Raw genomic sequence first — 27,335 nt, forward strand, 5'->3', positions numbered from 1 at the left:
GAATATCTCCACTTGTGGAATAAAGAGAGAGGTGGGGGGATGTCACACATTTTTCATTCCATATCCCATTACCTGAGATCAAGCCATGCTGGGCACAGCATTTGCTTTCTATGGTGTCCTATGGACACAGAGAAGGCAATTGCGAGGGTTCATCTTCACTGTCAAATTGGCAAGATTTAGAATCACTATGGAAAGCTGCCTCTGGGTGTGTTTGCGTGGGAGTGTCTAGATTGGATTATTTGAGGTGGGAAGGTCCACCTTGAAAGTAGGTGGCATCAACCCCTGGGCTGGGGTTCCAGATTGTATAAGAAGGGGGAAGAGCTGAGCACGGGCATTCATTCCTCTGCTTTCTGAATGGATGCAATGTGACCAGCTGCCTCACACTCCTGACACCATGCCTTCCCCACCATGATGGACTGTGTCTTAAACTGTGTGCCCTAATATACCCTTCCTCCTTCCTCCCTCATTCCCTCTTTCTATCTCTCTCTCCCTCCCTCCCTTAAACTGCTGTGGATAGCTGTTTTGTCACAGCAATAAAAAAAGTAATTAATACAGAGATACAGACCATTTCTTCACAGAGGAGGTCACCTGGTAGCTCGGTCAGTGGTGATGTCCTCTGAAGATGGATGAGGACGAGGGCTGCCTTGAGATCCTCAAGATGACTCAGATAAACCACTTACCATGTGACCTTCCAAAGCCCTTCTCTGAGGAGGGTGAAGACAAATGGTGTCCTGTTCTACTGGGGGAGTCAGGGATTGTCTCGTAAGCACACCAAAGTTCTTAAAGATCAGGCTAGAAGACCTTCTTCCTCAGAAGAAAGAGGGTAAATGGTCATTAGACAGAGCCTTAGATTCCTGCTACTTAACCCTCCTTTACTTCCCTCTTGGTCTACACAATCTTGTTCAAGATACATGGTTTCATGGTCTCAAGAGGTGACAGAATGACACAGCTGTTTGGGTTCATCCGTGCTCCTATAAGCACGCCCTCACTCTTATCTCACCTATAAGTTAAGCCCAATACACCTACTGAGTTAAAAAGCTAGACTTGAGTGGAAGCGTAGTCTTGGCCCATTATTGATGTTTTCCCGGGTATCCCAGGAAAGGTTAGACCAACACAGCTCATCTTTTCAACATTTTCAGAGTTGTTTTCATCAGATCTCCAGTTAAGATGGTACCAGCTGTTTTGCTCAGAGGGCTCACAAAGGCAGGAGCTGTAAAAAGCCACCTCTGCTTACCCTTCCACCCTCTGACCAGTGGAGCTAGCCCAGGATTACCTAGGACTGAGAGGGAGTGGGTAGGATTTTATCTGAGGTTCCAATGACCCTCCATGCCCTGCCTTCTTTGGGAGAAGGTCAACAGACTCAACTTTATTAAAGGTCTCTTCTTGGTGGCCACAGTTGTTCTGGTCAAGATGACAATGAATGTAAGGCTTGGGTAACAGTGTTCCTCAAAGCCACGTGTGATGGCTCACACCTATAACCCCAGCACTCAGGAAGCTGTGGCAGAAAGGGTACCCTGAGTCTGAGCCAGCATGGTCTACATCATTAAGACGTCATCTCGAAACACATCCAAACTCTAAAACACTTTAATTTTGTTATACAACTAAAAATTTTCGTAAGATCAGTCTTTGGCTAATGATATATAGTGTAGAGAATGTGTTTTGTTGAAAGTATCATTCGCCCAGAGAAATGCAAGTACACAAAACCTTCATCCCAGAGTAGTCTTTATGTGTTTATTATTAGCGCACATGATTAAACAAACAAAAACCACACCGTGTAAAATGCTGATGAAACCACATATATATTTTTTCTTTTCTTCTTTCTTACCTGTGTGCGTGACACGGTGCATGCGTACAGGCTAAAGCACAAGTTATGGGAGTCAGTTCTCTCCCTCTCCTGTCTGGGTCCTTAGAACTTATGTCCTCGGCCTTACAGCACACAGCTTTACCTGCTGAGTTGGCTTGCTGGCCACAAGAGCTTCTCTGTGCTTCTATTAGTACTTTCGATTTCTTTGGGACGGGGCAGGGGGGGGAGGGGAAGGGGGAGGCTAAGCAGTTCAGCACCTACAAGCTTCTTAATGCTAAATATTGCAACCCTCTAAATCACTTGGTGCTAGCAAAGTCATTATTAGATATTAAAGTCCGTTTTGTGGGCCAGGGATGTAACTCAGTTGGTGGTGTGTTTATCTAGCATCAGACTCAGTGCCAGCACCCCAGAAACCAGCCTTGGGTTCCCAAGTACTCAGAAAGTAGAGGCAGAGTCATCAGAAGTTCAAAGGTCAACTTAGGCTACAGCCTGAGCTACAAGAGACCCTGTCTCAACAAGAAACAAACAAACAATCAATCAAACAAACAAACAAACAAACAAAACTGGTAGCTTAACTACAGCACTAGAAAATGTTGGATTTTCCCACTGTTTTTTTCTGCCCGTGAGATAGAACGTGAAGGACTCCTTTTGTGGTTTTCAAAAAATAAGATCTTTCCAGTTCAGCACCGTGGCTGCTCTGCTGTGTGATCACCTCAGATTGTTTATTGACTTACAGACTCAACTCAAACTTAACTGGTATTTTATGCTATTTCTGCTCTTCTTTCAGATGTGACTTGAAACAAACAAACAAAAAAAAAAGCAAAACAAAAAGCCGTGTAGACGGCATAGCCCCTTTGTGCGCATCTTCACTCTGGAATGTTCTATTATGCCATTACCCAGCTTTATTTTAGTGCCTAATTTGTATGAAGTCGTGATAGAGGAGAAAGAAAATCTATGAAAAATTGAATTTTGTAACGCTAGCCAGTGTCCCTATTTTTCAAGTTGATGGCACCACAAAAGAGAATTTCAGAAAGTAATTGTGGAATGGAAGGCGGATGACGGCTTGGCCCAGAAGTGTTCGATGCAGCGCGTCAGCTCAGCACTTAATTGTTCTTCTGTTGTTTCTGTGGGAGAGGCCATGGGGTTTGGTGGAAAAGAATGAGGCATTGTGATCTGTCATGGTCTGAATAGTGGCTCTGAATTCACTCTGTGAGTTGTACACGCTCTAAGCAGGTTAACTGACCTCTCTGCTCCTCGTTCCTGGATTTATAGAACTGGGTGTATTACCCTCGTCCCAAAGATTTGTCCAAAATTATGTAAGAGTGTTTATAGGTTTCATGGTGTGATAGTTTTAACTGTCAACTTGACAAAAATCTAGAATCACCTGGGAAGACAGTCACATTGAGAAATTACCTCTATCAGGTTGGCCGGTGATACTGTTGGTGGGGTATTGTCTTGACTGCCTTAATTGGTCATATTCATATTCAGCTTCATATTCAGCTTTCTCTACCCTACCACAGTCTGGAGCCCCTCAACGGGAAAGGCACAGCCTGCTTTCGAAGCTGGGTTTTCCCAATACCAATTAAGCTCACAATGGATCCATTTTTCTCTGCTCTTAACTGTCAAGTGACTCCGTGCCTGCCTTGACTTCCCCACAACAAGGCATCTGCATCCTGAGATTGGGAGCTTAAACCAACCCTACCTTCACCACCTTGTCTTTTGTTGAGAGATTTTTACCACAACAGAAATCAAACCCAAACAACTACCATCCAAAACACAAGAGCTTTATGGTAGACTTGGCTTTTCCAGAGGCAGGCTGGGAAGGAAGGATTTCAGTGTGAAGTGAGTGCCTAGCAAACAGGTTGTGAAGCTGGGTTTCATTGTGAATCCAGAAGACTGAACCCTCCTGGCTAACCCAATGTTTGTGACATCAGACAGAATTAGCCCATCTGTAGGCTAATGGCCTGTATTACTTGCTCTCCCTACTGCCGTGGTCAAACACCTGAAAAGAAACAATTTAAGGAAGAAAGGACTTCTTTGTCCATTACAGTTTTTTTTGGGGGGATGGGGCAATTTTCCTTCACTTATTAAAGAAAGTCTGGGGTTCACAGCCAACCATCTATATAGTAGGTGAGAGAGAGGCCAGGCTGCCACCTGCTGGTTTGCCTGCATCTGCCCATCCCTTCTGATCTCTAAGGTGGTGAAAGAAGCCAAGATGTTGCTTTGATTTCTGATTTCTGCCAGATTATCAGACAGCAACGGGCCGGGAAACCACCTAGGATAGCCAAGTAATCATATTCAAACTGAGTAATATGCACAACTAAGACCTGTTAGATGTCAGAATTGTTACAGGCCTTTGATCATCCTGGGCCTCCCGTTCTTTTCTGTGAGTGTGTCCTGTGTTCTTCTGTCTTGGATCATTAATGGATCTTGCCGGTAGTAGCTAATAACTTGCTTTTCTAATCTGTGGGAGCTTGAGTCAAGATCAGCTGCAGCTATGCAGGCTTGTTTGCCTGCAGTCTAGATTCAGGTCCCAGAATTCTTGACTTCAAGTCTGAATGTGACATGGGCTAGGATTTGGGAGACACTGGTTTGGGAATAAAGGCCAGTTAGGTCTAAGAATGTTGGCCTGTGATAGACTGTAAAAACATGGCCTAGCCTTTTCCCCCTACCTCACACACATACCACATTGGCATGTGACACTGCTCTCTGTCAAGAGATTAAGTTTTTCCCCTATGACCTCCAATCTAGTTCTACTTGTGACTTGTTCTCGCAGTAGAAGAGCAGAGAAGCCCTGTGACCTCTAAGGTCGCAAGTGGCTGGGTGACTCTCCCCTTTTCTATCTTTAATGCCACCATTGATCTGTGAGCAAGCCTAGGCAACCTCCTGAATAAGGAGAAGAGGCTTAGCATTCTCAGTCACTTCTGCTGAGCGTGGCTCTGAAACAGCATGCCGGCTGTGTGTGGGGCACCAGTAGTGAGCTCGGAAGACACCATTTGACGCCGCTAAACCTCAAGGAAAAAAAAAACACTCTTGTTGATTTAAGCTGCTACAATTGGGGATCATTATTTATGAAACTATAGGTAGCCACGATGCCCTCTCTTGAGACCATTTTGTACTTAGCCTACCCAGAGGGAATTTTGTTTGTTTGTTTGCCGTGTTGTTCTGTGTACGTGGACAGCTTCTTTATACAGAGGACATGGCGCACTAACTAAATGCCAACTACAATGATACATGATATATTCAAAATAGCTAGGATAAACCAGTTGTGGCCATTCATGCCTGCCCTCCTGGCACTGGCAGGGGGGTGGGGGGGTGGGGGTGGGGTGGGGGTGGGGTGGCTGAGGCAGGAATGCATCTGGGGGTTGGAGACTAGCCTAAACTAAACAGTGAAATTTCGGAGTGAGATTCTGTGTCCAAGAGAAGATGCTTAAGCGCATGGGGAGTCTTCCACAGACTCATTTAACAAGCCATGCTATGAAACTTTTAGTATCAAATAAAAAGGAGGTGGGGCACATGCACTAAATGACTCACTATTGACTGTAGACTTCCAAGATCCTAGGTTCCCAACAAGTAACCAAAAAAACTCATTGAGGTATACTCTAGATAGATTTAAACCTATATGGGAGTAGGTCTCCCTCAATGGATCACCTAGTACAGTGTCTTGGTGATCTGCTATGGAGATACTTCTTGGGAATACTTCTCCTCATGACGGAAGCTCAGAGGCATATGGCTGTCCCATAGAACTCCTGCCTTTGCCACACAGGGGGACCACTGACCGCATCACCACCAATAGCGTCATTAGTGACAGCCTGTTGACTCTCAGACACCTGAACATTTTCCAGTGCTTGATCTTTCTGTGGAGTTAAGGCAGATCCTGGGCAGACTCTTCTCCTCAGGTCTCACTTAGCAACTCAGCTCTAGCCTCATGACTGAGTCTATCATTCCGGACGGCCTTAGCAGAGCTCTTCATCCTTTGAAGGCAGGTTAGAGTTTGTTAAAGAGAGGTCACATTGCCGTTCCAAGCAGCTTCTCAGTGAATTTCTCAAAGACATACTCAAGAATGCCGTGGAAGAGTTTTGGTAACTTTGCACTTCCTGCGTGTGAGGTTGGCCACGTGTGACGGCATGTGTACGTGTGTACTGCGTGTGTACTGGCATGTGTACGGAGGTGTAGAAGACTGAGAATAAGTGTGCTCTTCTCACCCCCAGATGACACATCAAAGCCCTCAACAGGGAGCATAGTCCTGGGTACAGATGATGTCACATCAGAGTTAATCAACAGATCATGCAAATGAGGCACCCATTTATAGCATTTACTTAAGTTTTCATTTAAATTGCTGGTTAAATGGAATACATTTTAAATCCTGAAGTCAACACTTCAGCAAATTGGTTTTAAAACTAGATATTAAATTGCAGCACGTTGCAATTTTGTACATACTTCCAGGATAATTGCTTATTGCTTTAAGAGTACAAAATACGTGTCCAAGTACTTTAGTGCAGTGGATGAGACACAGGAAGTAATATCTTTTTGAGTGTCTCTTGTGGGCAGGGGGCAGCAGAATGCAGTTCTTTTACGTTTATTTATTTTTTTAGTATGTGTTTATATGTATCCATTTTTGTGTTCAAGGTCATGCATGTGTATAGACAATGTATGGTAGTTATATGACAACTTTTAGGAGTCTGTCTTCTCTTTCTACCTTGCTAAGGGTGGGTCTCTCTCCTTTCTGCTGCAGCATGGCTTACTCCAGGCTAGCTGGCTAGAGGACTTCCAGCTAATTCTCCCATTTCCTGCTCCCATCTCAGTGTGAATGCTGGAGTTACTGATGCCCACAGTTGCATCTGTGTGTGGTTCTGGTGAATGGACTCAGATCACCAGGCCTAGGCAGCAATTTACCTGGCGAGCCATCCTCCCAGTCCCCAGAGTTAAGGTCCCTGGTCTCAGAGTGCATGGCTTGGTTCTGGCCTCACCATCTCCTGGCTGTGTAATTTGGTCAATCCCTTTCCTGTCTCTGGCTTCCATTTTCATGTCTGGGAAATAAAGGGTAATAAGGAGACCCCATAATGAAGATTCCATGTAAGCCACATAGAACCTTGCTTCATACCCAGTTTATTACAAGTAACTCAGTCAGTATTAACTGCTATCCTTGTTGAATGCAGGGATATTTTGCTTGCTTTTTGCGTAACTACAACTATTAAATGTCATGAATGAAGTTACCCAGTCAGATTGAAACCAGGGCTCATGTTACCTTTCTGTCTGGCCAAGTTTTTCTAGTCTCTTCTCTAAGATTTTACACTGTTCTCAATGATGTCCGGTTACGGGATTGTATGTCTAGGGGTGTGTTAAAAAAGGAAACAAAGAAACCCAACTGACCTGAACAAGACAAAAAAACAACAAAAACAGCAAAAATAAACCAAAATAACACAGTGGAGATGCTTCGGCAGTAACTGGGTGGCCTCCACATTTCAGAGAGCCATAAAAATAGAGAGGAATTCTGATTTTTCCCAAGCATATATACTTGGTAGCGTAAAACTATTTGGCTTTACCTTTCCTTAGTTGGAACTGGCCACAGAACCCGAGTTTTTCAGGGTATCAGTCACAGCTCTCTAGTTCCACAGAACATGAATTTGTCTCTTGCTTGCTCAAAGGGGGAGTTGTGGGGGGCAGGGAGGGGGAAGACTCAGGAAAGCTCACAGGGCTGGAGACATGTAAATAACTTAGTTACAGAAGCTAGAGGAGCCAAGGGGATCTTAGCTGTTAAGACTTGGGGGGGTCCCATCGGAAGATGCTTTGACTTAAGGGTGCTGCTGAGGCCGTGCCCTAGGAGAAGGACATTGCCGGCTGGTGTGCTGGAGCAGATGTTCTGGATTGCAGAGGTGGCAGACCTGATGACCTGAGTTGGATCCTAGGAGCCCATGTAAAGGTGGAAGGAAAGACCCAACTTCACAAAGACATCTGTGATCTCCACATACACACTGTGGTCTGTGCATACCTGACCTCCAATAATAAACAAAAAACAAACAATTTTTTTTAATGTCATTAAGGGAACTGTAGTGGTCTGAATGAGCACCACCCCCCAGAGGACCTCAAATATTTGAATGCTTGGTCCCCAGTTGATAGACTTGTTCAGGAAAGATTATGAGGTGTGGCCTTGTTGGAGGTGGTGCATCACTGAGCATGGGCTTTACAGTACCAAAAACCCAAGCTGTCCCCAGTTTCTCTCTCTCTCTCTCTCTCTCTCTCTCTCTCTCTCTCTCTCTCTCTCTCTCTCTGCTTGTGATATGGATCAAGATGTAAGCTCTCAGGTCAAACGCTAAGCCTGCCAGCCTGGGACCATGTTCCACGGCCCCATAAATAGACTCTAACCCTCTGAAAGTGTAATTTTCAAATAAATCCTTTCTTCTCTAAACTACTTTGATCATGGTGTCTTATCACAGTGATAGGAAAAGTAAGACAGAAACCAAGATAAATATTTGTCCTGGCTAGTCCTATGTCAACTTGACACAAGTTAGAGTCATCTGAAAGGTTATGACTTGTCCATACCTGTAATCTCAACTTCACTTGAGGGGATGCCTCCATAAGATCCAGCGGTAAGACAATTTTTAATTAGTAATTGATGAGGGAGGGGCCAGCCCATTGTGGGTGGGGCCATGCCTAGGATCCCATGCCTAGGCTGGTGGTCCTGGGTTCTATAAGAAAGCAGGCTGAGCAAACCATGATGAGCAAGCCAGTAAGCAGCACCTTTCTGTGGCCTCAGCATCAGCTCCTGCCTCCAGGTTCAGCTTCAGTTCCCGCCCTCGCTGCTGTTGATGAGGAGTTGTTATTTGGAACGGTGAGTGAAATAAACCCTTTCCTCCCCAAGTTGCTTCTGATCATGGTGTTTCATCCCTTCGGCCTTAAATCTCAAAACGTGATAGGGTTCTCATGAAGCAAACGGAGTCTAGAGCCCCAGAAATACAGGTGTACAAGGAGGAAGGCGGAGAGCCAGAGCAGCCAAGAAGGAAAGTCCCAGAAAGCTCAGCACTGTTGGGGAGACAGAACTACGGAATATTAAAGGAAAGCCAGAATGAGACAGCTTCCAGAAATGTCCCATCATGCCCTGCAGTTGCTGAGCCAAGGTAGACCATGGGATCCTTGGGACAATTCTCCAGCTCGATGGATAAGAAGAAGGTAGATGAAATAGGATGTGAAATCCACCCTTGTTGTGGAGCTCACTCTGAAGACTCTCTCTAGAGCTGAGGGGCTGTTCACCAGAGGAGTTCATGAGATTTACAGGTGGCATAGGAAGGGGGCAGTTTAGATGGCTTCCTGTCACTGTGACAAGCTGACAAAGGCAGTAGTGATTTCAGGCTGACAAATAAAGCATCCTTAAGCCATATCAATAACTGACTCTCCTGAGAAGACCAGAAGGTCACATAATTGCTGGCCTGATGCTCCAAGTCCCATGAAAAGCAAACTGTAAGTAAGCAGGCTTGCAATGTAGCTCTCAATTGATAAAGTGCTTGCCTGGCATGCATGAAGCTCTGGATTCAACCCACAGCGCTGAAGGACCTGGGAGTCATGGTCCATATCTGTAATCATGGTCCATGGTCCGTCCATACCTGTAATCTCAGCACTCAGGACATGAATGAAGGCAGAGGATCAGAAGTTCAAAGTTATCCTTGGCTATATAGTAGAAAGTTTGGAAATTAGATGCATGGGGCCTATATAAAAAGCAGAGAAAGAGAGAGAGAGAGAGAGAGAGAGAGAGACAGAGAGAGACAGAGAGAGAGACAGAGAGAGAGACAGAGAGAGAGACAGAGAGAGAGAGAGACAGAGAGACAGAGAGGTGTACAACCTACATTCTTGACCACTGGTGAGGGACTGCTAGCTATTTTTAGGGCTCACTTCTGTCGAGTTTGTCCTCTTGAAACTGGACCAGAGTGGACAGACCTAGCTTAGTTGTTGAAGGAAAGGGCTTGACATTTGAATATTCGTTGAGTTCGAGTCATGTAACTGGCATCCCAGATGCTAACAATGGGATTCCACTAAGTAAAACTTAGTGGGAGATGAGAGCGTGTCACCACCCAGAGATATTTTATAGTCACTAGTCCTCTGCTGTGCGGGGGAAGAGCTCATACGTGCAGGGACCTTTGTTCTGACTTGCTCTGTCAGCACTTCACCCAAAGTTCACCATTGGATCTCAGGCGTCATGGAGACTGGAAAAACAGTCCTGTCCATTAGGGACTCATTCTACTAACATGATGGCAGTGCACGTGAGCATAAGGGTGTCAGCCGGTTTGTTGTTTGTGTTCCTCTTCTCGATGGCTAGGATCAGGGCTATCTTGGCTCTTTCCATCCAGACCTTGATCCCTTATCTGAACTCTATGCCGCACCCATCTCTCTTCTTTCTTCAGTACTCCTCTGAAGCTGCCAGATGTTCTACATGGCTTCCTGCTTACTGTTAGAACACCAGGCAGCCGCTGTGCTCTGACTCCATGCTGCCAAATCCCAGTTTGTTTCTACCTGCTGCTTGTCGTTACCTAGGCCCCTGATCCTCTCCTGCTATTTCATACAGAGGCCAACACGTCAGTTGTTTCTGTTTCTTCTCTTTCTGTGGCCTTCCATGTCTGGGGCCTTCTTTTCTTTTGTGTCTTAATTCAGACAACTCGAATGTCTTTCCCTAACTATATCTAAAATCCTTCCTCATCCTTGTTTTGACAAGTCAAGGACTTTCCTCTGAAGCATCTATGAGAGGAAATCATTAATGATGATTTTAATTATTCCATAGTTGGCTTTTGTCTCCGTCTTACAGTCACTGAAGTTGAATGTAAATTTGTCACATGTGCGTGCGTGTGCGCACACACACATGTGCAAGCACATATGTGTTCCAGTATGTGTATGTGTTCAATTTCTGAGGTACCATCAACCTTGTGCTTTTGAGATCTTGTCTTTCACTGGCCCAGAGTTCACCTAGGTTAGGCGAGGTTAGGGAGAATGGCCAGGTAATTCTGGAGGGCCACCTGTCTCCACCCACTCCCCATTCACAACCTCACTGAGTCATCTCCACTGACCTCTCCAGGGCACAGCTTTGACTATGACACACGTATGTGCTGATGAGGAGAGAGAGAGAGAGAGAGACAGAGAGAGAGAGAGAGAGAGAGAGAGAGAGAGAGAGAGAGAGAGAGAGAGAGACAGTAGGGCATAGGTCTTCAGGGGTGGTGTCCCTCCCTGACCAACCATTATCAAAGAACAGCTGGCTGTTTTTGTGGCTGATTCAGGTCTTACCCTCCTGAAGTTGGATGGTTGCGATGTGCATGGCTTGTTTGTTGAAGGAGGTGACTAGATAGGTGAATAACTCTGAATGCCATCTCACCTAGAACCTGCTACTTTTCATGGTCAAAGTCAGCGCCCTTTTTCCAGATTGACAACCCCCCATTACCACATGTTAGCTTTTCGGCAAGAATTTTCAAGTATTTATAAACATGCCTATACCAGACTCTCAGGTCACCACCAGTGTGTCTCACTGGTAGGAACCCAAGTTTCCTAAGCTGCCTGTCCCAAGGTACTCCAAATCAGAGAAGGTCAGGAAAGGTTCCATAGCTACTTTATCAAAGACACGTTTACAAAGTATCTATTCTCTATGGATTTCAGCTAAGGAAAATTTAACCATACCCACATTGATTAATTGTTAATTAATAATTAACATTGTAATTAATTAATCGATATAATTTGACTCAAGCTGGCTTGGTTTTCTCCCCTTCTCTTGCACCTGGGTGCACACTCCCAGCTGGATTAAAGTTGGACACATAGCTTTGTCATTTATGATGATTCTATTTTACATTGCCAGTCATACTGTAAAATTGTTCCCTGTCCCCCCAACTTCTCTCTCTCTCTGACAGGGTTCCACAAGGCCCAGACATTCTGGGGCAGCAGCCCAGCTGTGCTGTTATGTCTTAGGCTTCTTCCTATAGGTTGACTGTCCACAGGCAGGGAATTTGCAAGCTGTGTAGATGGTACCCATCATTAGATAGTGAATAGTCCTGGTTAGCTGAGGCTCCTCATAGAAAACATTCTAGAAATGTGTGCTCAGTGGGTTTTGGTTTTTGTTTTTTTTAACCTCAATTTTCCTTTGCCTTGCTACCTTAATATTCTCTTTTGAGGCTTAGCAGTGCTGAGAAGAGAGGCCGTGCATGGCTTGTTTCTATGTCCCTAAGCATTAGGTTGGGTTCTCGGTACACAGTAGGCTATCCTTAATTTGTTAATTATGCTGCCTCAGCCCTTACCTTGGTCCTCAGCCTTCCTTGGATGAGCTCACTGCTATGGAGAGCCTGACCTTTTGGCTTTTGGTCTCCAGTGTCTTTGCCTGTTTTCTGGAGAGTTCATTATTTCTTAATCTGGGGGACTTGAATTCATGTTTCATTCATTGTTCCTCTGTCTTTCTGATCTTTGGAAGTAAATAGTCTTTTTCTCTTGCTAATTTTCTCTTAAAAAGTAGAAAAGCCTGGAATGGGAGACTTTTCTTATTGACAGCTTTTTTTTTTTTCTTCACACTGTCTCTCACACACAAAACAAGCAAACAATATAGCGAATGGCTGTTAATTATAACCTCCACCCCTGGTAGTACTTACCATGTACTGAGCTATTTTTTCCCAACTCTCCTTCAACTCCTTGCTCCCCCACCCCCTTCAGATACTCAAGGCACTAGGATGGCTGCTTCTCCCATTTACCGGTAAGAGATCATCTGGAGGTTAGACGTGCCCATGGGACAGCGTTAGAATTTGAGCTAGGGTCTACTCACTTTCAACGCTCTAGCTTTGCCATGCACTGGGTGTGACTGGAAGCCTTCTCACCAATTTCTTGGAGCAGAGGACACGACACGAGCATTCACTGATTCCGTGTTGGGAGCTTTACCGCACCTAGAGTGTTGTATCATGCCTTGTTGCTCAAAGTCAAACCAAACCGGCCCAATCTAAGATGACAAGGCTGTCAGGAACTAGTGGGGAAAAGTAAGTGTTTTAAGTGGCAAGAGGAGACCTCTCCCTGACAACTAACGGTGCTTCGTTCATTTGGATTATTGTCCAGTGGGAGGGCATTTAGGCTTGCTTTGTCTAGGCATTCATTCGCTATCCGGTCCTATGGAAATGGCATCTGCCTGTATTTGAAGCCACTTGCTTGAGTGGAGTTTTCGGCAGAGCCACTAATGTACCATGTGTGGAGGCTTTAAAAGTATTATTACTGCTGGTATTTAAAAGCAAGACAAATATTTTAAGTCAAAATCCTTTCCGTACATATCAGCCTCTCTGACTCTGACCCTGCCTGCCAAATGCCTGAACTATTTACATACAAACGTCATGTTGGGATCCTTGTCTTAACATGTGACTTGGCATGTACCATTTACATTAGATATTCACCCTCCCCGGAATCTCTCTATCACTGGCAGCAAGTTCTAAGTCGAATCCCGAATCCCCCTTGCTGTTTTTCTTAACTCCTCCCTACTGTCTTGTAGACTCAGGGCAGAACAGAATCACACAGCTCCTTCACTGAGCTCCAGGTAGCATTTATCTCAGTTTCCCTATTGCAGGTTTCTGTAGCTTTGAGTAAATCAGTTAAGCCTGGTGAGACTGTCTGTGCCTTAGTCCCTGTATCTGTATATAGAGTAAATAATCAGAGTTTTAATTGCAATGAAATCTGTGTAACCTATGAGAACCTGTCCAGCTCATAAAAGTCACTACACCCATACCGCATATTAGAGTTTTTCTGCACTCCTCTCCTCACGGAGACTTTGAGGTACTTAAGGGGAGCATCCAACTGGTGTCTACTAATGTAAATATCTGATGTAGACTAACCTGGCAAGTTTCGAGGACAGGAGGCAGATACCGATAAGTATCTGCTGGAATAATACAGAACCACTGTATGAGGTTATTATAATGACAAAGGCTGTACAATCAAGGGTTTGGGAGGAATTCAAGCTCACCCAGTACTGTGATTCCCAAAGGAAGGTGTATATTCTTAAAATTAAGTACAAATTGCTAGGCATGGTGGCTCACGCCTTTAATCCCAGCACTTGAGATCTCTATAAGTTTGAGGCCAGCCTGGTCTACAAAGAGTGTTCCAGGACATCCAGGGCTAAAGAGAGAAACCCTGTCTCAAGAAGAAAGAGAGAGAGAGAGAGAGAGAGAGAGAGAGAGAGAGAGAGAGAGAGAGAGAGAGAGAGGGAGGGAGGGAGGGAGGGAGGGAGGAAGGAAGAAAGGAAGGAAGGAAGGAAAGAAGAAACAGGTACACATTAAGAGTACTTGGGAAAAGTCTGAATTTTCTGGCTTTCTCCCAAGTACAGGTAGTACTAGTGAAGTTACTCATGAGAGTCTTTATTAACATTTCCAGAAGTTTCTGATGCCAGTGTTATCCCTTTTGTCAGAGGTTCTCCCATTTTATGAATGAGGAGACAGAGGCATAGAGAGGCTGTACGTAATGTAATTGTACCAGGATAGAGAGTTTAGGAATGACTGCGTGAAGTGGGAAGTCAGCTCCCTTACTGTCTAGGCTACTGGATTGCAGAGGAGATTTGGAGCTTGTCTGAAATAGATAAGATGGCCTCCGAGAGCATTCAGTCAGCCTGAGCCGACGGTTCAGTTCAGCGATTATCTTGAAGATAATTCAGTCCCCGAGCATTGTTGGAAGCCAGCGCCTGAATTCTGTTCCTGGAATACACAGCAAAGTCACACATGGAGCTTTCTCTGTGGGAGTCTGTGATCTAGAACAGGAAATAAAGCCTCTGCACAGACGACGACCAACGTGAAGTGACAAGATGACGTCTTGCACAGATGCCTATCCTGAGTGGGTGGAACAATCCCCTGCCATCTTGGGTACTGAGCCTTGTGAATAAACTTTGCCTCCCTCACATGACCATCTTCTGCCTTTGAGGCCTCTTGTGCTGACGATCACCCGGGGAGGGCACCTCACCAAACACTTTCTTGCCCTTTGAGACACACTTCCTGCCTCACGTCATCACAACCTAAAATCACATGCAAATGTATCTGTGTTTATAAATCTAAATACTACATCCTTCTGTTGGCTAATATTTATTATGACCTTTATATAATAAATTAAATGATTTATTATCATGTCCACTAACATTTATATAGTGCCCAATGTGCACCTGGCTTGTTTTAAGGCTTTGTGCACATTGTGTACATATGTGTAAGGACAAGCCATCTCTATATGAAGCAGGACTTGGAGTTAACATTTTTTTTTTTGAGGAAGGAGAGCTCTGGCCAAAGCCAATGTTGAGCTTCTGTGATGAGCTGGAAGACAAGCAGTTGAGGGGCTGGTAGAAATGTAGACATGAGAGGGATGTGCATGTGAGTCCCTCACTGAGAACGGACTGGAGAAGTCTGAGCACTGGAGGAGAAATGAATGGCGAAGACTGTTACCCAACAGCCCGCAGACAGCTCTGGTAGGTAACAGGGCATCCCTGCTTTTGAGTCAAGGAAGAAAATGGCAGCCATGGTGATGTGGTTGCTATGGCACCTGGAGTCAAGGACCACCTCCCCGAGAAACTGACATTCAAGGGGGAGACTTGAAGGACAGCGAAGCACTTGACGATGGACCCTCGAGAGCTTGGAACACAATAGTGAGATGCAAAGTGTGAAGTCAATGCGGAAGCAGGGACAGGACTCGTGTGGGGCAGGGAGGGCATCATGACAACGCCAACTGGCTTTCATCCAAGGAGGAGTCATGAACCTCTTAGTACACACTGCCACCTGTCTCCCCACAGCAATGTCGGGGTTGCTGTGTGGAGAACAGACATAGAGCTGGGGGCTAGGCTGGGGGACAACTGCAGTGATCCAAGCCTTTGGTGATGGTTGGGACTCAGGTAGAAAAACTGGGGTGCTGAGCATGTTCTGGGGGAGGGAGCCCTCTAACTTGAAGTTCTTTATTAATCTGATTAACTATGATGGTGAGGAAGAAAATGCTTCATTTGGTGGATGATCGTCTGCAGCAGACATGGCTCAGTCCACCAGAGATGCCGAGGGTGTCTCTGTCGTAGAACGTGCAGGAGAAGCATGTTGTCTCAACCATCAACAGAATAAGATGCAGCCACAGATCAGCCCTGCTTTCCACCATGTTCTGGAGAAGGTTCCTCATCCATTCTGTGAAGGGCAGGGGTCTCTGTAACAGTGCCATAAAGGCAGTGCTGATTCAACCTCCACTGTTACTCTGCTTGTGAATGGGTGTTTGACATGTTTTATGAGAGAGGGAGAGAGCCTAGGAGGGCTAAAGAACTACTCTTAATCCCTGTGCAATAAAAGCCAGAAATCCCACTAATGAGGTTGAAAAAAAAACTCCCTTTTTCTGCGTGTGTAATAATAGCACTGCCTCCTGACATAACTACAGTTCCTGGAATAATTGCCCTCTTTCCTACTTTATTTTTAAAACCTAGAAAACTCTCTTCTCCCCCTGAGAGGAAAGTTCCTTCCCTTGAAAGGCATTTCCGTGTAAAACATTTCCACACTGGAGCTCCCTGTGTTTGCCCTCACCCAAATTCACCACAGTCTTTCCAGTGCAGAATAAGTGGAGGGTATCTGGCACCCCCCACCCCAACTTCCACGGGGAATCAAGATGGAGCCAGGAACTGCAGACCCCACCTCTCCCAAACTGCAGGTGTGTGCCCAAGACAATGTCATCTTTTACCTTTGTGAATAATGTCGCAAAAAGCTTTTTCTGGCCTCAGAGTTTTACCAGGACATTGAACTTTGGGGAGAAAACTGTCACAGGTATAACAAACAAACAAACAAACAAATAAACAAACAGACACAAGGATATTGTTTGAGCACCGCATCCAGAAAGCATAGAAAACATTCAAAACCACATACATTTTAGCTTTGAAATCAGGCTGTGAACATATTTAGGTGGATTTAGAATGTGAGCTACTCGGAGAGGCCCAGGGCTGAAATTGCCTTTTAGAAATTGTTTCTGTAAATTTCCACAGCTAACTGAACCCAGGGATTATAAAAAGGAGAGAGGATTGTGTCTCGGGAAAAAGAATGCGATCAGATCTGAGCTTGTGGTAAATGTGCTTTGGATATCTAGGTTGGTCGCCCAGAGTGATTTCTGTGGCAGTCTATTTTGGGCAAGTAGCCTGCCTCCCGAGATACGGATTTCCAGGTTGACTGAGCCACCAGTCACATGTCCAGCTGTAGAGTCTGAGCCTGCTCAGGTCCTGCCTTCAAGCTGGGCCTGCACTTGTGAGAGGCTGAAGACACCGAGGAAGTCTTTTCACTGTGCACTTTATCAACATCTTCCCTGGGACAGAGAATAGGAAGGGGCATGAGGGAACGACCCGATGCTTCTGATAGAGGAAGTCATTTAAACCGAGACTGCAGATGTAAAATGAATATGAAGGATGAAATGTTTGTATTATTTCTTCGTCCTTAAGAAGATTGGAGTTGGAGGGCTGAAGAGAGGGCTCAGTGCTTAAGGGCAGTTGTCGCTCTCGCAGAGGGTCTGGGTTCAGTTCTTAGCACTGCATGGCAGCTCACAAGCACCCGGCTCCATTTTTTTGTTGTTTTTTCGAGACAGGGTTTCTTTGTGTAGCCCTGGCTGTCCTGGAACTCACTCTGTAGACCAGGCTGGCCTCGAACTCAGAAATCCGCCTGCCTCTGCCTCCCAAGTGCTGGGATTAAAGGCGTGCGCCACCACCGCCCGGCAGCACCCGGCTTCATATGAATCCAAGCAAAATATCCATTTATATAAAATAAAAATAAATAGTTCTTTAAGCTAAGAATGATTTGCAGGGGGAGATATGGTTAAACTATAAGATGACGTGTCCTCATGCAATGGATTTGGGCTTATGTTTCTAAAGCTCTCTGTCTGTCTGTCTGTCTGTCTGTCTGTCTGTCCTTTCCCTAAACCTTTCCTTTTTCCCTTACCCCTCTTTCTTTCCTTCTGTGCTGCATAGTTGTATGTCAATTTGACACAAGCTAGAGTCATTGGAGAGGAAGGAGGCACAACTGAGAAGATGCTTCCATAAGACTAAGCTATAAGCAAACCTGTAGAACATTTTCTTAATTAGTGATTGATGGGGGAAAGTCTAGCACATTGTGGATGATGCTGTGCCTGGGCTCTATAAGAAAGCAGGTGGAGCAAGCCATGGGGAGCAAGCCAATAAGCAGCACCCCTCCATGGCTTCTGAATCAGCTCCTCCCTCCATTCCCTGCCCAGTTGGAGTAGCCCTAACTGCTCTCAGTGTGGAACTGTTTGTCCTGTTAAAGTGTGAGTGAAATAAACCCTTTCCTCTCCATGCTGCTTTGATAATGATGCTTCATCCCAGTATTAGTAACCCTAAGACACTTTCCTTCTTTCCTCCCTCCCTCCTCCATCTCACCCTCCCTCCCTCCCTCCCTCCCTCCCTCCCTCCCTCCCTCCCCCCTCTTCCCCCCTCCCTCCTCTCAAAACATAGTCCCATTCTGTAGCCCCAGCTGGTTGGGACCTCACGAAGTAGCTCAGGCTGGCCTCAAATTCCCAGAAACCCCTCTGCTCTAGTTTCCCAAGCGCATGAGCCACCATGCATGGTTTGGGTTTGCATGAGTCTTTTTGCATATGTGCTTGATAATGGTTTTTTTTGGGGGGGGGGGTGAGTCAGGTGTGCCACAGGACAGTCTCTGGCTCTGTGGCACTCTCCAATGGTGAGCAAAGCACTTTTGGAAAGTGAAGGAACTTTCCTCCCTGAAGATTTTGAAATTTAGCTCCCGGGAAAACAGCCCACGACCCACCTGCCCTTGAATGATGAGGGCACCTCCATTTAGAGAAGCATGCTGATGGACCCCATCCTTGAGGAAGGTGGTGACTAGCTCCCTGCCTTTGAAGATTTCAGTGTTTACTTTCTCGGAGATACCTGAATGACCCTTCAGGCTTCTTCTGCGATTCAGAGACATCAAACATGAGATGGGGTTTTTATAGAATTCTATTTGGTATTCCAATCTCAAAGTACACCCTTGCTTTCTTGAGAGAACAATGCGTATGTGGCTGGGTGTCTTTTTCTTTACCCCTGCACAGTGTTGCTCCTAGGACCAAAGGATGCTGAGTTTATAACGGGCTCGGGGCTTGTGCCCCCGATCTCTCTGCTTAATAAAGCAGTTTCGGAAAGTTTAAAGAAATATATGCTTTATATGTTCAGGGCTGAGGGCTGAGCATGTAGCTTAGTTGGTTGTCTTAGCATGCACACACCCCAGGTTCCATCTCTAACCAGCATCAACTAGGCATGGTGGCATGCTCTCCAGTCTTAGTACAGGAAGGTGGAAAAGTTACCTTCAAAGCAAGCAGAGCTGAAGAGAATGGTTGAGCACAGAATTATCTACAGCTAGGTTTGAAGCACTGTTTCCTCTTCGCTCTCTTCAGATAGCCAACTCTCCCCCTCCACTCCTTTTCTTCTTTGGTGGGAGCAGGGGTGTGTCTAAGGGAAGGCTCTTGTGCCAGTCATTTGTGCCCCTGTGAGAATGTCACCAAGTGTCTCACTGTCTTTGAGACACCGTGTTCTGTAAGATACCCCTCTACTACAGAAGGCATTGTATTTGAACTTTGCCATCGAACATGGGCACTGTGCACACTGGCAAAGTTTTGGGGTCAGACTCGGTCTAGTACTGAAGGACTGGCTCTCTACTCCATGGACTCTCGCTGTCCGATAGGAAGAAGTCTGCACCATACGATGTCTTCACCTATCCTGTGAGTCGTGAGCTTTGTAGGACTTCTTAGGTGAACAATGGTGAGCACCCCGACCACACAGGGGAACCTTCATCAGTGAAGAGAGGACATGCATGTGACAGGGAGACTGACAGGATCAAACAGGGGCAAGGAAGAGAGGACAGGGGGTCTGAGGGGAAATGTGCTTGACACACAATAAAGGAATATGGGGAGCCTAAAGTGAATATGTAAGTGAACGGACACCATTTGTGGAGTTTTTGTTGGTTTCTTTGTCTGTGTTTCATGGTGTGAGCTCTCAAACCCACTCTCTCTGTGCCCTCCTAGGAGACACTGACCAGAAGGAGATGACCCCTGGTAAAAAGATCCCCGTCTTCGTGGATGGGGTTGTACTTAATGGACCTCAAACAGACGTGAAAGCTGGAGAAAAATTTGTTGAAGAAGCCTGTAGGCTAATAATGGAAGAGGTGGTTTTGAAAGCTACCAACGTCAATGAAAAGGTAAAAAGAAAACACACAGGAAATCCTAGGAGTGGGGCCGGAGAGATGGCTCAGTGGAGAAGGCACTTGCTGTGCAAGTGTGAGGACCTGAGTTCAAATACCCAGAGAACCCATGTGAAGCTGGGCACTGTGGCAAAAATCTAGAGTTCCAGTGTTCCTATTCGAGGTGGGAGGTAGAGACAAGACACAAGGAAGCCACAGGCTACAGGCTGTCTATGGCTGAGGTGAACAAGAGACCCCTCACCTCAAACAAAGGAGATCAGAACAGATATTTGAAGTTCTCCTTTGACCTCCAGATATGGCATGCACAGGTCCACATTCTCTCTCTCTCTCTCTCACACACTCACACACACACACACACACACACACACACACACACAGAGAGAGAGAGAGAGAGAGAGAGAGAGAGAGAGAGAGAGAGAGGCAGATAGATAGATAGATAGACAGACAGACAGACAGACAGACAGACAAAGACAGAGAGAAACAGAGACAGAAAGACAGAGAGGGGTGTTAAAAAATCCCAGATGTTTTCCACATCTGTATGATTGACCAAAAGGGAGGCTGGCCAAACCTTCATTTCTCTAGAGCTTTGTCTCAGGGGGATGTCAAATGCCACAGATATGGCCATTTTTCTCCCTGGCCTCCACTTCCTATCATCTTCCTTAGAAGCCTAGGTCTTCCCTTCCAGGTCTTACTTTTTGGGAGGCCAGGACTTGGAGGCCAGACAGCACAGGAGTAAGTGCCTGCCCCATTTGGTAGCTGGAGTTCTATTGATTCTGCCCTGCAGAGCATGCGGCTGGTTTCCTCAGGCATCATCTTTGTTTCACTGATGGAAATCAAGTAGGGTGCAGAGGCAAGAAAAACTAACAAGGATTTACCTCACAACCTCTCAGCAGCTTTCCTGAGTTCACACTAGCAATCGCTGTTGGTTAAATATGACTGCTGTGTGGTAGCATTTTTTTGGGTCTAGGATTAAAATGCTGGCTCACATTTAGTCTCAAGTAAAGACTTGCCACCAGTGCCATCTACTCTAGGGAGTAGGCACTGTATGCTAAGTACCATCCTCAGGCCCAGACCATATGCACTGCATATTTGATCCCTTTGTAATGGGACCAGGGAGATAATTCATTTACATGCTTCCCATGTAAGTATCAGGACCTGAGTTTGATCCACATATAAAAGCTGGATGTAGTGCATGATCTTGAAATATCAGCCAGTGGAGGCTGAAACAATTAAATCTCTAGAACTCACTGGTCAGCCACCTAAGCCTACTTGAGAAAGCTCTAGGCTGATGAGAAACTGTCTCAAAAAAAATAATAATTTAAAAAGTGGAAAGGATCTTTATGGGAATGATAGGAAAGGTTGTCCTCTGGCCTTTAGTCACACAGGCAAACATATGAATGTGAAGTTACACACACACATATGTTCTCACAAGAAACACACACGCAGAGAGAAGCACACACACTCGATAATTACATGAACCCATAAACAGCAGACATGTTATTGTTCCTGGTTTAGAAAGGAGGGAGAAACCAAGGACCCTGTATCTCAACCACATCACACCTTAGTACATTTAGCTGGGGCTAAATGCAGGTTCTATGACTTCAGTGTCCATATTTCTAACTTCTCCATACACACCAGGAACAAGGGCTGCACTGCCTCTTATCATCCCAGTCACTCTCATCTGTTGAAATTGAATTACCAGTGGACGGACACATAGCAGAGATCTCTCCCCAATTGTATTAATAGCAAGTAAATGCCATTCATAACTGAGTTCAAAGATGATGGCATTTTTTTCCTGAGATGTAGGTCACTAATTAGAAAACTAATAGACTAGATTGTCATGATCTCTGAACGTGGACAGAATATTCATGCTCAGGACAAAACTGATTGTGGCGGCTTTTATTCATTCTCGTATTTACAATTTAGTATCAGGCTTCCCTGCACGTCTCTGAAATACTTTGAATCTTGTTTGGTTAGCAGCACACTTTTGGTTTTCAATTATTTATTATGCCTTAAAATATATTTATTCTTTGTGACTTTCAAACATGTATATGATTTAAAAAAAAAAGATATAGTTATATTTTTACTGCCTATACACAACGTCTGTGCACCATGTGTATGCAGTACCTACAGAGGCCAGAAGGGGGTGGCAGAATCCTCAGAACTTCAGTTACAGATTGCTGTAAATGGCCATGTGGACACTAGAAATAAAACCCAAGTCCTCTGGAAGAACAATCAGTGCTCTTAAGCATGGGGGCCTCTCTCCAGCCCCTTTACAATGTATTCTGATCCTATCCACACTCCCTCCTCCCTCCAGCTCCTGCCAGAATGACCCCCGTGCCCTTTCTCAATTTCTAGTCTTCTTCTTCCTCCTCTTCCTCCTCCTCTTCCTCCTCCTCCTCCTGCTGCTGCTCCTCCTCCTTCTTGGCTCCTTCTTCATTTCTTTTATGAACTCAATTACTCAATCTGTGCTACTCTCATGCTTCTCTGTGTAGGACTGGCCTGTGTGTGCCTCTGTGTATAGGTATGGTCCAGCAAAATGGACACACAGGAGAGATTCCACACCCACCCCCGATTATATTATTAACAAATAAATGCCAGCATAGGCATTCTATCAGGATCCACACCCCTAGAGAGATCAAATCTCCTTCATCATCCATCAGCTGCCAATATTTCCTCCGCTAAGGGGTAGAGTCTTAGGAGTGTCACCGCAATCATTACTGAAATGCTGATTTGATTTATTTTTTTGAAATAAGATCTATGTAGCCCAGGCTGGCCTCAAATTGGTCTTCTTTCCTTTAGCCTCTTGAGTGCTGGAATTATAGGTGTGAGCCATCATGTCTGGCCATGTTGTATTTTTTTTTTAAGCTAGACTCTTTTTTTTTTTTTTTTTCAGTAATTGCATATTAACTGAATGCTGGCTACTTGAAAGGCATTAAATTGAGCCCTTGAGGAAGTAGAGAAACAAAAGATAAAGGCCCAGTTTCAAAATGACTTTTTAATCCAACTAGAATGGTAAAGTTTCATTTGTAAAGGGAATAGAGGGTCCCAGTGAGAAGGCGGTGAGTTTGGGAAACACCTTTGGAAGGTTCACAGAGGAGCTTCACCCTGAAGTAGAGTGTAAAGGAGACATGGGTTTTAGGAAGGCTGAGAGAAGTTACACAGGTACTGTCGTTGCTCAGGACAGTAAAGAAAGCGGGCAAACACTGCAGACAGGCAAGATGCTCTCAGAGCAAGGAGTTCCTCTTGTCGAAGAGCTTGAGAAAGAGAGATGACATAGGAGACCCACAGGAGATCAAATGAGAAAGAGAGACGACATAGGAGACCCACAGGAGATCAAATCATAGGACCCCAAGTTTAAGGAACCCAGCAGTCCAGCTAAAGAATCCCAAATACACTCACATGCACACGCACCCGAACGTGAAAAGATCCAGATCAATTCCATCTCCCTGCCCCAGATTCCCTTGTGTTCCCTCTAGCCTGTCCATTCCAGCCCCTCAAGCTCCTGCTGTCTACTGTTTTTTTTTTTTTTTTTTTTTCTGACTCTACAGCTCTTGGGCCCAGTAAATCACACAGCTGATTGTCTTAAGCAGCCTTTGAGACAGTGTTCCCTCATCAGCGTTCCCTTGAGACTCACGTGGGTAGTTGTATGTGCCCATGCCACTCCTGTGGGTAGTCTCGGGCATGTTTGACTCACCCCTGTCTGCCAGGCAGCTTGAAAGCTCCTCTGGCTTTCCCCACTTCCCACCTCTCTGGCTTCTAGCCTGCTTCTATTCCCTGGTCTCTCACCTCAGTCTTCCCTCCCCTCCCCTTCCCTCCACCACCAAGCTTTTTAAAGATATCTACAGTCCCTCCCTCTCTTTCTTCACCTCCTACCTCTCCACTCCACCCCAATCTCACCTCCACCCCCACCTCTCTAGTCACATTGCCGGTGCCAAGAACACCTCCGTGGTGATGAATTCCGTGAGGGCTTATTGGTCCTTCACTTGGCTCTGCAGCATCATTTGACAGCATATTCTTCTTTGGATGCTCTTCATTCTTGGCTTGGGCCCCATTAAACCATGCTAGAAGGTCTCCCTTCTTCCCTCATTGTCATTCTCCCTATCAGAGGTCATCTCTGCCACACTTTTGCATTCGTAAGTGCCAATGTTCTCCAGGGATTCCTGTGGTTTCCTTCTGAGATGTGAGCACCTTCCCCTGGGGTATCCTTCTAGGAAGCCAAGAGTTCTGTTCCTGATCCTTCCCAAGAGTTTGATAAAGCCTGCCTTGATCTACCCTTCTCCACTTACTCACATGTGCTCCACACATCTCCACTGAGTGTCTTAGTGTGAATGGACTTAAGCCTCATGCTCCACACCTTCTCTCAAACACACGCTTCCATAACCCCTTCACCACTGTCACACTTCATCCTGGTCCTTCTTTACTGAGGGGCTCTGAATAGTCTCCATGGATAGGCAAGTCCATCTTGGCCTCGTGGTGGTGATTGTATAGGATATAGCAGATGGGTGGCTAGCTTTGTGATACCTGCTATGGAAAACAAAATGTGGACGAGAGGGTTGTCATGCCTGGGTCATGGGCAGCTGGGAATGTTAACAGACAAAATTATCAATGAATAATAATTGAAACATTTTGGCAAAGATATACTAAAGGAGGGGTTAGGAATAAAATAGGTGGGTGTGTGAGAGACATTCCAGGCAGAGGATGCAGCAAGTGGAGACCCCAGCACTGTGCACAAACTTGGTATGTTTGAGGAAGAGAGGGGCTAGTTAGCCAGGAGGTAGGCATGCCAGAGAAGAAATGCAGGTAGAGACGCAGCTCACATAGGATGAGTTTATGTCTTCATACTTTCTTCTACATTGATCTTGATGATGATGGGATGTAGGTGAAGGTGTTTGAGCAGAAATATATGATAACGATTTGAGGGAGAGAGGCCTGCTCTGGCAGCTGGGCTGACAGACTGTGTGGGGAAGGAAGAGAGAGCACTTAGAAATTGTCTTGTTTTTCCGAGATGCTCTTCTCTTTCCTCTGATTTATGCTGTGGTCCCAGCACACTTCCATGATGTTTTAGATGCTGCAGGCTGCCTGATCTTCCAGCCCATGTCATTTTCACCTAAAGCATTCTGTGAGTCATCCCCAATGTTAGCCTGTCCCACTCAGTCCTGACATTTGTCACCAGCCTCATGTTGGTTCTCCTAGGAGGTCTGAATGGACCTGGCCCGCTCTGGTCCCTGCTGGATCCACAGTGCTACCATAGCTCCGTTTGAGCTGGGCTGCAGCCCCAAGAGGTTTAAATTCATGTGTCCCCTGCTTTTTCAGAGCTACCTTGGGACTGAGTTCTGGCTCCTCCAATACATGGGCTCCACTGGGTTGATCATGACCCTCATCTTGGGCTCCACTGGGAACTTGGTTAACTGCAAGCTATTATTCAATCTCCAGGTATGTGAGTGGCAGCCCCCTGAGCAGCTGAGGCAGCTCCTTGACCTGGAGATGAGGGACACAGGAGAGTCACAGGACAAGCTGCTGAAACTCTGCCAAGACGTCATCCACTTCAGCGTCAAAACCAGTAAGGCCTTGTCACGTTCCTGACCTAGTCTGCCATTCACCTCTTAGTAAGAATGAGGATTCCGGTGTTTAAAGAACAAGACATGTGGGTCAAACAAACTATGGCTCTGATGCAGATTTCTACATGGGTTCCTTTCATCCCTAATGCAGATTTGTTTTCAAGGCCAGAACAATTGTTAGGGAATCAATTAATGTTTGAGCCCTGAAATCCCTGCCTCTTCCTTCTCGATACCTTCTCCATAGATTGCCACCCTCCATTGGTAGCCAAGATTTCTACTATAGTTGCTATATATTAAGTTTTTCAACTCTCACATTGTTTTGATTATGTGATTATGTAATGGGACTTAAAAATTTGTCTATGGCCCAGAGTATGCCAGAAGAATGAGGAGGGATTAAAGAAGAAGATGAGGGAGAGGAGGAGGAAGAGGAGGAAGGGGAGAAGGAGAAGGAGGAAGAGGAAGAGGAAGAAAAGGAAGAGAAAGAAGAGGAGGAGGAAGAAGAGGAAGAAAAGGAAGAGAAAGAAGAGGAGGAGGAGAAAGAGGAGGAGGGGAGGAATAATAATAATAATAATAATAATAATAATAAGAAGAAGAAGAAGAAGAAGAAGAAGAAGAGGAGGAGGAGGAGGAGGAGGAAGAGGAGGAGGAAGAAGAGGAGGAGGAAGAAGGAGGAGGAGGACAAAGGAGGAAGAGGAAGAAGGAGGAGGAAGAAGGAGGAGGAGAAGAAGAGGAGGAGGAAGAAGAGGAGGAGGAAGAAGGAGGAGGAAGAAGGAGGGAGAAGAAGAAGAAGGAGGAGGAGGAAGAGGAAGAGGAAGAGGAGGAAGAAGGCAGGAAAAGTTCAAAAATAGATTTATTCAGAGGATATTGGTTTACTCTTGGCAATTTCTAATTACTAACTCATTTGATCAAATCTTTCAGAATCAAAATAAAAAAAATAAAATCTTTAGGTTGCTATAAGAGAAATAAAAGGCCTGCAGGGAGAGCTCAGCTGGCAGTGGTTGGCTAATATGCACAAAGTCTTGGCTTCTAGTCCTATCACTGCATAACCCAGGCACGGTGGCTCACCCCTATAATCCCAGCTCTCAGGACATGGAGGCAGGAAGATCAGGAGTTCAAGGTCATCTTCAGCTACATAGTGAGTTCAAGGATAGCCTGGATAGTCAAGACTCATTACAAAGAAAAGAGTAAATGTTAGGTTTTGTTTTGATTTTCACACAAATGCCATAACCATTGTGGCTTTCAGTAAACAGTGGCACCGTGTCACTAGCTGGATTGCTACCATAGGACAAATACCCAAGGAAGATGTTTCAAAGGTGGAGGCAGGGTTGATTTCTGAAATATGCACACTTTCCTGTGCTGAGAAGGTAATCCAGTGTCTTAATCTACACAGGCATTATGTTCTGTGAGTTCTGACACTGAACTAAATTTAGTGGAAAGAACACCATAAAATCCCAACTAAAAATAATTGGATTAAGTTCCCTTGGGAAAGCTTGGCACATATATCTAAAACCCAGTTAGAATCTCCTAAGCAGAGACAACTCCTTCATTATTACAGTGCCTGTCAGAAGTTGGGAGTGACATTTAATGCAGTAAATTGTTTTTGGTTTACTGAGTGTTTTCCATAATGTTACCATGGAAATCAATCATAAATTAACATGGAACTTTTAAAAAACCTATTAAAATCACTTGTAGAGATGTCTGGTTGTCTCTGCCAGATCAGAGGGAAGTTTTCCATGCTTCCATTGAAAAAGCATTTGCTTCGATTTGGGTTTCCTTTATTGAACCCAT

At 45.3% G+C, this 27,335-nt stretch overlaps 1 protein-coding gene across 1 annotated transcript in view; it reads left to right on the forward strand.

Annotated features, from left to right (window-relative positions):
• The window catches only part of Gadl1 (glutamate decarboxylase like 1), a 172,249-nt gene that overhangs the window by 11,263 nt on the left and 133,651 nt on the right, over positions 1-27,335 (forward strand). The window contains 2 exon segments of the mRNA XM_034484292.2: positions 19,811-19,983; positions 25,423-25,549. Coding sequence (XP_034340183.2) covers positions 19,811-19,983; positions 25,423-25,549 — 300 coding nt within the window.

The sequence above is a fragment of the Arvicanthis niloticus genome, chromosome 21, assembly GCF_011762505.2.
Source record: "Arvicanthis niloticus isolate mArvNil1 chromosome 21, mArvNil1.pat.X, whole genome shotgun sequence".
Lineage (NCBI taxonomy): Eukaryota > Metazoa > Chordata > Mammalia > Rodentia > Muridae > Arvicanthis > Arvicanthis niloticus.